Source organism: Canis aureus, chromosome 8 (genome assembly GCF_053574225.1).
Source record: "Canis aureus isolate CA01 chromosome 8, VMU_Caureus_v.1.0, whole genome shotgun sequence".
Lineage (NCBI taxonomy): Eukaryota > Metazoa > Chordata > Mammalia > Carnivora > Canidae > Canis > Canis aureus.
The window spans coordinates 38,627,452-38,639,147 of NC_135618.1; the positions used below are offsets into that span (position 1 = coordinate 38,627,452).

The 11,696-nt window shown below is 41.3% G+C and overlaps 1 protein-coding gene across 7 annotated transcripts in view; it reads right to left on the reverse strand.

The window, feature by feature from the left end:
- Positions 1-11,448, reverse strand: part of MEIOB (meiosis specific with OB-fold) — a 28,111-nt gene extending 16,663 nt beyond the window's left edge. For 2 of the 7 annotated variants that reach the window (XM_077906124.1, XM_077906127.1), the window contains exons 1-6: positions 10,326-10,985; positions 8,680-8,756; positions 6,992-7,049; positions 4,844-4,975; positions 3,028-3,100; positions 217-412 (exon numbers count right to left, since the gene is read on the reverse strand). In XM_077906124.1, the coding sequence (XP_077762250.1) occupies positions 217-412; positions 3,028-3,100; positions 4,844-4,975; positions 6,992-7,049; positions 8,680-8,756; positions 10,326-10,458 (669 nt within the window). In that variant the 5' untranslated portion in view covers positions 10,459-10,985. Of the gene's footprint in view, positions 1-216; positions 413-3,027; positions 3,101-4,843; positions 4,976-6,991; positions 7,050-8,679; positions 8,757-10,325; positions 10,987-11,309 lie in introns of those variants that run through there. The other 5 variants (XM_077906126.1, XM_077906123.1, XM_077906121.1 and 2 more) reach the window with 5 other exon arrangements.
- Positions 11,449-11,696: the final 248 nt, after the last annotated feature.

The window sequence follows — 11,696 nt, forward strand, 5'->3', positions numbered from 1 at the left end:
GATGTGCCTCATTTAACATTCAAATTCTACTTTATTTTGCTACTCATTTACAGATAAACTGCTCCTCTGACATTGATGAGAAGTGCCACGATTTTCTCAATTCAAGTTACTATGGACTAAGAAAATTTACTCCAGCTGGTTATCACTTTTCCAAACACAAGTGAAGTGACAGACTACTGCCTGCCAGAGGTTGGCTTTGTTGACACTTTAACTTACCGATCTCACAGCTGCAAGCACATTAATAATCCTCCCATCCAGACTGTATCCATTTGCAATAATGTCACCCAATGAATAAAAATCACGGGATTCTTTAACAGGTAAGTATATCAAAGCAAGGAGCTTGGTGTCCACTTCGTAACTGGAACAAACTTTTACCATGGAGTGATTCTCACTGAGCAATAGTTTACAGTTACTAAATTGCAAAAACACAAACAGTTAATATCGAGTGACTTTCTAATGGAAAAATACTTCCAGGTTCACATTAAATTATCTTTTTGGTTGTGATTTAGTGGGTGAACTAAATCTTTTATTTATTTATTACTTATTTATTTATTTATTTATTTATTCATTCATTCATTCATTCATTCATTCATTCATTCATTCAAGACACAGAAAGAGAGAGAGGCAGAGATATAGGCAGAGGGAGAACAGGCTCCCTGTGAGGAGCCTGTTTCTTGATCCCAGGACCCCAGGATCATGCCCTGAGCCACAGGCAGATGCTCAACCACTGAGCCAGCCAGGCATCCCTGATTTAGACTTTCTTAAGAAAATTTATATTTTTACTCTGAGAAACATTGAAAATGTTGTGAAATATTTGTCTAACATGTATTAGGGGACTAACATGGGAATAACATGTATTTGAGGACTAATTTGTGCCCGAATTTAAACATACTAGTTACTGACCATGCCCCAAACTCTGAGCTTCAGTTTTCTTCTCTACAAAATTGGGGTATAAAAGCATTCTAAAATGTCAGGGTGGCAGGTGTCATTTCTGTCTCTGCAATACTGGCTGAACTGCCTGCATCAGATGGTGCTTGACTCCCTTCTGTGATGCTCTCTGTGGAGTAGATGCCCAATATCTACATACTGAACTCTAATCAAGGTGCTCTCTGCCCTCCAGCCAGTCAACTCCCAAGTCCCCTCATGAAGCCTCTTTCCAGCCCTTTAACTCCAGCCATCCTCCTGCGCCTCCCCCTGCTGCTTCCTTAGGTGTTTCCTTCATCACTTCTCATCCAAATTACAGCCTTGTCTCCTAAGCTTCCTTCCCCCTCAGGTTGCCGAAATGATCTTCCTAAACCACAAATATGAATATACTATTTCCCAGCTCAAAGATCTTCTGGGCTAGCTGTCAGCCAAGAATGAAGTTGGTATACCAGGCAAAGCTGTCTGAGAAGTGTCTCTGCTTCTCTCTCAAGCTTTTCTTTCCACTGCTCCCCTGCCCCTGCCCTATAGCCAGCCCAACCATATTAGACTACTAGAATAGGTAAGTGGCAGTTTTAGCAAAAAATAGTCAAACATCAACAGTTTCATATGGTTCAACCTACTGTCAACTGTTCTGGAAAAGGCCAGGAGGTTTCATGTTTGTTCCCTCTGCCAAGAACACTCTTCGCCCCTTAATCTCCCCCCACTTCTTTCATTCCATCAATATGTACTGAGAGCTAGAATGTGCCAGGCCCTAGTCTAGGTACAGGGAATACAGGGGTGAAGAAGACAGACAAGATCTCTGATCTCATGGAGTTCACATGTGTGAGAGGGACACACACAACAGTTAATCAAATAATCTCAGAGAATGGGTTATGAGGATAACAGCACAGAGTGAAGTCCTAGTGATGGACTGGAAGGGCCACTATACACAGAGTAAATGGAGAAGACCTAAGGAGGTGACATTAAAGCTGACACATCAATGAAGAGAAGGAGCAAACATTCAAAGCAGATGGGAAGAGACTGTTCTGTGCAGAGGGAAGTGAGTGTGCAAAAGCCCATACTACAGAATGAGCTCAGGGTGTTCAGAGTGGAAAGGAATCTGTGTGGCTGCACAGAAGTGAGACTTGGGGTCTGGTATGAGGTCGGAACAGTAGGTGGGAAGGGTTCAAAATGGTTGCAGGTGTATATGTAGTGGAGATTGCTGTGCCCCACTCTGCCCTTTAGCAATGTTACCTTGCTCTGGAGAGCTGCTCTCAAGCAGATACGCCAGTGGTGGGGAATGGATGCAGCCAAGAACTTGTGAATCCAGGCCACAAAAGCCCAGTCCCCTACCTTCGGGGGGGCAGTGCCACTCATGCTCCAGAGCTCCCTCTGGGGCCAGGAAGCAGAGTTGGGGGCTCCTGCAGAACCTGCGTCTCTGCTGTCCCCAATCCTTCTTTACAGGCTGCTCCCGAGAGCTCTCCCTCAACAAACCACTTGCACAAAAATCCTCCTCCAGGCTCTCCCTCCAGTGAACCTGAACTAAAATAGGAAGGCGTGTAGGCAAAGTTATACCTTGATATGATACATCTATAGGACTTCCAAGATTTTTTTTTCTTGGACAACCCCACAGGTGAAGATTTATTTCTTTATCATTGTTCAGCCTTAATATAACCAGAGTTAAATTTTTCTAAATCTAAGAATGAGAATAAAAGTACTAAAACAGCCATGTTTTCATGTAATCCTGTATCAAGGTAAATTATTTCATAATCAAAGGTAAATACTGGGGATCCCTGGGTGGCGCAGCGGTTTGGCGCCTGCCTTTGGCCCAGGGCGCGATCCTGGAGACCCAGGATCGAATCCCACGTCAGGCTCCCGGTGCATGGAGCCTGCTTCTCCCTCTGCCTGTGTCTCTGCCTCTCTCTCTCTCTCTGTGTGACTATCATAAATAAATAAAATTAAAAAAAAAAAAAACAAAGGTAAATACTGTAAGGAAGAATTAAATTCCTAATTTTCAAATGGAAGCATATGCCCTCAGTATGCTCTCTGCTAATGTGACACACAGACACAACAGTGGTGGTTACTCTAGCACAAAGGCTATTGACTCTGTGCTGGATCGTTTACCCAGGAGTTGCAGGGCTGAATTTTTCCTCTCTTTCTAATTCCTTTCTTTGGATCAGAGGATTTTCAATTGTCACTGCAACAGAAGGAGAAATATGATGCTATTACAAAAAAAGTAACTAGATACATAAAAACAAGTGTGCATCACAATGAACATTACAATGTTATTTCTAATTCCTGAATCAGTGTAGCATACCCTTCAGAGTCCTCTCCTTATATGACTGAGGCATGGAATCCTGGGGTATGATCATCGATTTGATCCCAGATGACATTTCTTATGCTTTGTGTTTAAATCCCAATGTATGACTTGCATTAATATTGCTTTATTGATTAATTACACTGAACCACTGATCTGGTTACAACTTGCCCTTCCATAAAACATATATTTTAACTGAACTTCATCCAATTCACAGTTGCCCTAGGAAATAAGAGCTACTGGGCAGAAAGGCCATGTACAGTCCAGCTCCTGATTTCAGTTCCACAACTTATCAGCTTATGACTCAACATTTTAGGGATTTTGTTTCCTTATGGTCTTGTTAGACCTTTTTGTGTCTGTTTTGCTGATTCCCCACACAACCACTCCATGATCCCTTTCTACAAATGAAGAAATTGAAGCTTACAGAGGTTAAATAACTTTCTGGAGGTTTTATATCTAGAAACCAGTACCTCTAGACTTACAGTCATTCTGATTCAAAAATCTATAATCTTTTCACTCCACCACACTATGATCCTATTTAGATTTATAATTATTTTTGACCTTAAGCTTTTAAGAACTTTTACCTCATTCATCCTCACAACCATTAACCTATAGTTTAATACCAAAATGTAAAAACAAAACAAAACAAAATGTATCTTTAGCTCCATAGAACTACCGGCTGGCATTCATCCAAGGAATGTTTCTGACTGTACTGGGCCCTGTGGAGTTGATAAAGTTTTCTGCCTTTACAATCCATATGTTCAAGTACTTTATTGTTCAATTAGACACTACAAACAACCCTGCAAGTTCATAACATGAGGCAATAAGTATATGACCAGGTACAAGTGACAGGGACAGGTCATAGCCTGCCCAATTGTGCAGCACTGGAGAGTAGTTTAATTATGTGCATTACTCTTTCCCTTCTTTTTTCTACCACGAAAGAGAGCTGGTATCGTGCTTTCTTGTTTCCAATATGAAGCTAGCACTGCCATCTACTGAACAACAGCATTCTATACTTTATACCAGGTATACTACCTCCTTTAACACTCACAGAATCTGTAGGGTACTCATTCACAGTTGAGGCACAACAAGGTTAAGCAATTTTCTCAAAGCCAGGATGTAAACAAATATTGGAAGTAGGATCTGAATCCAAATCTATCCGTTTTCAAAGTCCTTGTTTTTTTATTATATGACGCTGTTCTATCAGAAGGATCCTGGGATGGGTAAAGGATGCCAAAGATCTGGTATTTTGAAAGTAAAGCTTTCAAAAATCCTATTAAAAATTCAAATATTTTCTTTTATCAAAAGCTATTTAATAGTCTTATTATGCTTACTGAAAGATAAATGGTTATAGCAACAACAGGAATTGATGCAAACTAAAATATGAAATAAACCAAAGATTAGAAATCCACCTAGTAAAAATATGTGACTATCACATTTATATGTTTCAAGTAATAAAATGCTGACTGCCTGTGTTATGCTCTTAATGCCTGACTTTTTTCTGACAAGTTTCATAAGAATTATGAATTGTGTCTTATTTTGACTCCCTCAATGTGGTTTCCACAAATATATCACAGGAATAACACTATAATAGAAATGGTTCAAGAACCAATGCCAACTTACCACACTCTCCAACTCTAAAGCTGTCAGAAAGTGACCTGATGTAACCTTCGCTGCCCCAGGATGTTGCATTTACAAAATGGGTTGGTGAGTCCCGAATCGTAAAACTGAAAGTGTACCTCTCTGATCCAATATCTAAGGGAAACCAATGCTTTCGTGTTTCAAATGAAAAACTTATCTTAGGTTTGAACAAATATGATTATTATGACAAACATACTCAAACACATGGTAAAAATAATATTTCCAATACAAATTCTAAAATAAGCTATGCTTTAATGAATCTCAAAGCTACAAAAGTAGATACCTCACTATTAATCCCTCTGTTCCCTTTCCCCAGTTATCTGTGTATTTGGAGGGAAATGACATGTTGGCTTGAACCATACAGATTTTAGCTTAGATTCTTAATTTTTCTCTTACTGTTATTGTTTCAAGCGAAGTCATGATTCAGATCTAAATTATTTCAAAACAAATAAATGTGTGCTAGTAAATGGCTCCACTAGGGGTCAGCAGGTATATTTTTCCCAAAATAAAATTTCCTTACTGTTTTTTGCTAATTAAAAAAGTAACAACTTAATATACATATATAAATTACAGATATCTACCAAACTCTTATTAGCATTTACCTCTGGGAAGGGGACTAGGCTGGGAAGAGCTGGGAGTTGAATTGAGCAATGGGTGTTATATACAACTGATAGGTCATTGAACACTATACCTGAAACTAAGTATGTACTTTATGTTGGCTACTTGAAATTAAATTTTGAAAAAAAAATTTCATTTTTCTATGACCTTCTGTACTGCTTGAATGTTTTATGAAAATATAGTAATATGTGTGTAATATTTTTTTAAAGTCAGCGTATCTTCTCCAAAAAAAGAGTTCTGTATATATATTCATAAAAAGTACTCCAACACCATGGGAATCATCCTTTACCTCCATGGTCTGTGAGATAAAAATTGTATTTCATTGTTGTGATTTAGCAAATATATAAATACTGACATTTTCCTAAGTAGAGCTTAGAAAACAGAAACACAGCCTTTCTCAAACCATTCAAATGATAATTCTGATCTAATTAATCATAATGAAGTAAAGTTAAGCCATAAGCAAGTATTTACATCAAACATGATAATAGAATATTACATGAAGTTAAAATAAAGGTACCATCACTACACCAAGAGGGAAAACCAGAGCCGCAAGTACTCAGGTGATTCAAATAAAATTAATGTCTTCTGCTGAAATTATTGTCTGGCTGACTAGAGCACTGACTCCTTCAAGCTCCACAGAAGTGCTTATTCTGTAACTTCTCATAAGCAATGCTAATGGTTTAAAAACTAATAGTAGTACTGTGCCAGTTTTGGCATTTTACATCATATCATTGTGTATTGACTCAGATGTTAGAAAACTTGGTTTTAAAGTTGATTTTTAGGGACGCCTGGGTGGCTCAGCAGTTGGGCATTTGCCTTCAGCTCAGGACATGATCCTGGAGTTCCAGCTGGAGTTCCAGGATCGAATCCCACATCAGGCTCCACCATGGAGCCTGCTTCTCCTCCCTCTACCTGTGTCTCTTCCTCTCTCTGTGTCTTTCATGAATAAATAAAAAAAAATCTTTAAAAAAATAAGGTTGATTTTTAAAATCTAATTTTAGTCTTGGATTATGTCTCCATAGTCCTAAAACTTTTATAGAGTTCAAACAACTCAATAAGAGCCACTAAAACCAGAGTTAACTGTATTCTCCACATATGAAAGATTAATTTTTTTTTGCTGGATTGCCTGGTTGAGTAAATGCATAGATACTGCTGCCATACCTCTCTCCCTCTTTGCTACTCTATCAGGACACAACCCTGCTCAAAACTCCTGTTCCTTAACATTTTCTTTCTTAGATTTATCCATGTATTTATGTCTCTTAGGCTGAAAGTGATCATTAATATGATCATTAACATGGCCATTACTATGGCCACACAGCCTTACATATTATTAAAAATGATTTTAATGTCCTCACACATATGGCCTTAAACTGAGTACCATACAATATAGCAATGGGCACTGCTCTTAAGGAGTTAAACAGGCATGAGAAATTTAATCACTTAAATACACTTTGTTGTAGTCATAAGCCACACTTGATGAAAAACGAAACAAAGAATTAAATAGAACTCAGCTTTTTCTGTCTGGAAAGCCTTTGACATCTGTTTTCCCAATAACTATACCAATTATTTTCTGAAAAACAAAAGGGTTATAGAAGACCAATATTAAACACAGATGTAGATGGTAAATTTAATTTCATGGACTTGTTATATTTTACTGACTCTAATAAACATTTTTGACTAGGAGCCATTTAAATATATTTACTCCAAACATCTAAAAACTTCATAAATGTTCAATTCCACAAAGAATAGTACAAAGTAATAAGACAGTTAACTGCTATTACAAATATAATCATTTAATACTTAGCATGTTTCTATTTTATTTTTAATCACTAGGTGGAGCACAGTAACTGCCCTATGCTATCAGTTCTTACTGAATTCATTCAAAGCATATGTACATGCAATTTAATTTGCCAGTCTTCAAAGCTTTCTTTAATATAGGACTTTCTAACAATCCACATAAAATTGCTTAGCTCCTTAATATGAACATGCTAAACAGTAAAATAAATTTGATTGTAACAAAACTTGTACATTGCTGCTAATAAATCTAAGCTCTAAAGTCCTAGATCTTAAATCCTAAATATAGTAACATCTTAACATTTTAATGTTCTCTTTAGCATTCCTAGACAAAACCTGAATATTTAAAAGTACTTTAAGAAACAAATATAACTATGTTTTCCTGAAAGGATAAACCTAAACATATTATTAATGCTAGCAAGTGATTTTAACCTTGCAATAATGTGTTACATTTAAAATATGTTCAAGTTTTTAAGACCACCACATTCTAGCTCAGCTTTAACTAATCTTACTACATTTAGATACACTGCTGTTATTTCTTAAATTCCATATGCATGCAGATCTCACAAATTTTGTTGGAAAAACACAACTAATGGAAATATTGAGCAAAGCGTTCTAACTGAAGAGGAAATTAACAAATAGATTATCTTTCTTCTTTTTTTTCTGAGCCTACATCAGAAGAACTTGGGCTCCCTATTTTTAACATTAATAAACTCTAATTGCACTATAAGGTTACATGTAAACGTATCCCATTTTAAGAAATCTGATTTGGAAATGCCAAACAACAGACCGCTTAGGGCAAGGAAAGAAGGGGATGTGATTGCTTTAGGTTAAATGCTTCATCTCATAAGATGATTCCACCTAGATTTTGTTTGACTAAATAACAGTCTTGGCATATTTGAAATGATTGAATTCCCCTACAAACCTTCAGTAAAAAATGAATTTTTGCATATTTCACAAATACATCTTTTGTATACCTTTATGTCATAAAAGGAGCACAGTGACAAGTATTTAAGTCTCTAACTTAAGTATAATTTGATTAGAGAATACAAAGTGCCGAGCAAAACTTTACAATGATAAATTTAATCTGTTATTAAATATTTAATTAAAATAATACAATTAAGCTTTTGATCATTTTGAACAATTGCTGGTCATATCTACAATATCCAACTATAGACAAAAGAGAGACTAATTTTCATTACCTGGCATAAAATTGAAGAAGTACGGGTTATCTAATATCAACAATTGTATTGATGGAATGAGTATCTATATACTCATCAATTATATAGGTATGTGTCAAATGAACCAATAATGTTAATGTATTTAATATTACCACATAAATTTGGTAATCAAACTATATCATTAAAACCTACCAGAAAAAAAATTAAAAAAAAAAACAAACCTACCAGATTAGCCATATTTGGATGCAGATCTGAAAGTGCAGTGAAGGTCTTTGATGCAAAGGAGTTTGCCATTCTTTTATCTACATTTTAGAAAATATAAGTTGGATGCATAAATTAAATAACTGAAATAACCCATGAAAAATTCCAAGATTAAAACAAGTCATCTGGGAGGGTGCCTGGATGGTGCAGTTGGTTGAGTCAGACTTTTGGTTTTGGTTCAGTCATGATCTCAGGGCTGTGGAGTCAAGCCCCATGTGGGGCTCTTCGGTGGATGCAGAGCCTGTTTGGGACTCTTTCTCCCTCTCCCACTGCCCCTCTCCTCTGTGCATGAATGTACTCTCTCTCAAACAAATAAATAAAAATAAAATAAAATCTTTTAAAAAGTTATCTAGGAAAGCATTGGATATGTTACTCATTCTTTAGGGAACGTTTTTATTATAACAGTGAAATGTAAGTTAGCACAGATCAAATCTGTAAAAAACATGTTTCAAAATGTCATTTTACAGTTTTGAATGATACAGTTCGGTTTCAATTTTTAACTTCCACTTTCAAAAAATGTGTAACTGAGCAAATTTTTTTACATTTTAATATTTCTGAATGCAAGAGACATCCTAGGTAATGAATGCTAGTTTCAGTGAAACACAGAATGTGAGGGGTTTTTTTGAGTTTTTTAAAAGATTTTATTTATTTATTCATGAGACACACACACACAGAGAGAGAGAGAGAGAGAGAGAGAGGCAGAGACATAGGCAGAGAGAGAAGCAGGCTCCATGCAGGGAGCCCGATGTGGGACTCGATCCTGGGACTCTAGGATCACGCCCCAGTGCCAAAGGCAGGCACTAAACAAACCGCTGAGCCACCGAGGTGTCCCAAATTTAGAGTTTCAGATGAGAGATGATTGAATGGGACATTTGCAGATTTAAATATTTGTTACCATAAAGCCTACTTTTAGAAATACAGCAAAATTCAGGGTGCCGGGTTGGATTGGTTGAGTGTCCACTCTTGGTTTCAGCTCCGGTCATGGTCTAGGGGGTCACAAGATAAGAACTTAGAGAGGGGCTCTGTGCTCAGTGGGGAGTCGGCTTGGGGGTTCTCTCTGTCCCTCTCCCTCTGCTCCTCCTCCTCCTGCTGGAGGGCATGCCTACTGTCTCTGTCTCCTCTCTCCCAAATGGATGAAAAGAGGGAAAGAAGGAAAGGAAAAGAAAGAAAAGCAAGCAAGCCAGCAAGGGACGTCTGGATGGCTCAGCGGTTGTGCATCTGCCTTCGGCTCAGGTCATGACCCCGAGGTCCTGGGATCGAGTCCCGTGTCGGGCGTCCTGCATGGAGCCTGCTTCTCCCTCTGCCTGTGTCTCTGCCTCTCTCTCTCTGTGTCTCATGAATAAATAAAATCTTTTAAAAAAAGAAAGAAAGGGATCCCTGGGTGGCGCAGCGGTTTGGCGCCTGCCTTTGGCCCAGGGCGCGATCCTGGAGACCCGGGATCGAATCCCACGTCAGGCTCCCGGTGCATGGAGCCTGCTTCTCTCTCTGCCTGTGTCTCTGCCTCTCTCTCTCTCTCACTGTGTGCCTATCATAAATAAATAAAAAATTAAAAAAAAATAAAAAATAAAATAAAAAAAGAAAGAAATACAACAAAACTCTCCCGCAAATACCTTCAATCTGGTTACACTGCGTGTGGGGAGAGGCAGGGATTTCAACCCCGTCTCTAGGCGAGAGCAGAGGTGGGGCCTGAGAGACTTCTTGACCGTGTTCAATGCGAGCTTGTGCATAAAAAGCCCTCAACATGGAATGAACGCTAGTAAAACGTGGAACGGCGGCCGGTCCTGAGTACCGTCCCTGTCAGCGGTTTCAGCGCCGTGACACTCGTCAGTGCGGCTGCTCAGTTTCCACCATTCCTTCAGCACACGGAGGCTCCGGGGAAAGGGGGGAGGGGGGGACGCGGACCCTCCCACCCCGCGGGCCGCCCTGGGGCTCTCGCTGACAGAAGACACTACTTTCTTTTTTCTTTTTTTTTTCTTTTAAAGAAGCAAAGTCTCTCAATGAAAGAATGATGATTTCTAAAAATAAAATCATTTAAGAAGAACAGAGGAGGGCAGCCCGGTGCCTCAGGGGTTGAGCGCCGCCTTCAGCCGCGGGCGTGACCCCGGGTCCCGGGATCGAGTCCCGCGGCGGGCTCCCTGTGAGGAGCCTGCGCCCTCTCCGTGTCCCTCATGAATAAATAAATAAAATCTTTAAAACAAAAAAAGAACAGAGGGCGGACTCGAGAGCGGCCCAGAGCCTGCCCCCCGGCCGGCTTTAGGCTCCCCGAGGGCGGCCGGGCAGCTCCGCCGGGCACCCCGCCCCGAGCCCACCGGACGGGGCGGACGGAGGCCCGCGGGGGAGCCCGGAGCGCGGGGACCGGGGGGCACCACGCGCACCCGCCCCGCCGGGCCCTCCCCACCGCACAGCGCGCTCTGAGGCGCGTGCCCCCTGCCGCCCCGGGGACGAGCCCCCTGCGGGAGGCGGCGCCCCAAAACGGAAGCAACGGAAGGGGCAGCCGCGTGACTGGAGCTTCAACGCGGCCCGCGCAGCGCAGCGCCGAGGCCCCCGCGCGCGGCCGCGCCTCGCAGATCCCGCCGCCCCGGGCAGGCCTTCACCTCAGCCGCGGCTCCTCGCGCCTGCCCCGGCCCGCGCTCCGCCGCCTCTCCACAGCGCGCTCCGCCCGCAGCCCACCGCGCGACCGTTAGCGCAGGCCACGCCCCTAGCCACGCCCTGCCTCTCCCTCTGACTCCGCCCCCGCACTGCCCTGCGCTCGGCTCTCCACTCCGACCTTCGCCCCGCCCATGCTTGACCCCGCCCTTCGCCGTGCTCTTGCCACGCCCACACGCCGGCCCCGCCTATCCCTGGCTCTGGCTCCGCCCCCGGCCCGCCCACTCCTGGCTCTGGCTCCGCCCCTGCGGTCTCCCTGCGGTCCCGCTGCTGACTGGCAAGCCTCGGGGAGACCAGAGAACGAGGGGTCCTCCGCGCAGAGCGCGTCGCCCCAG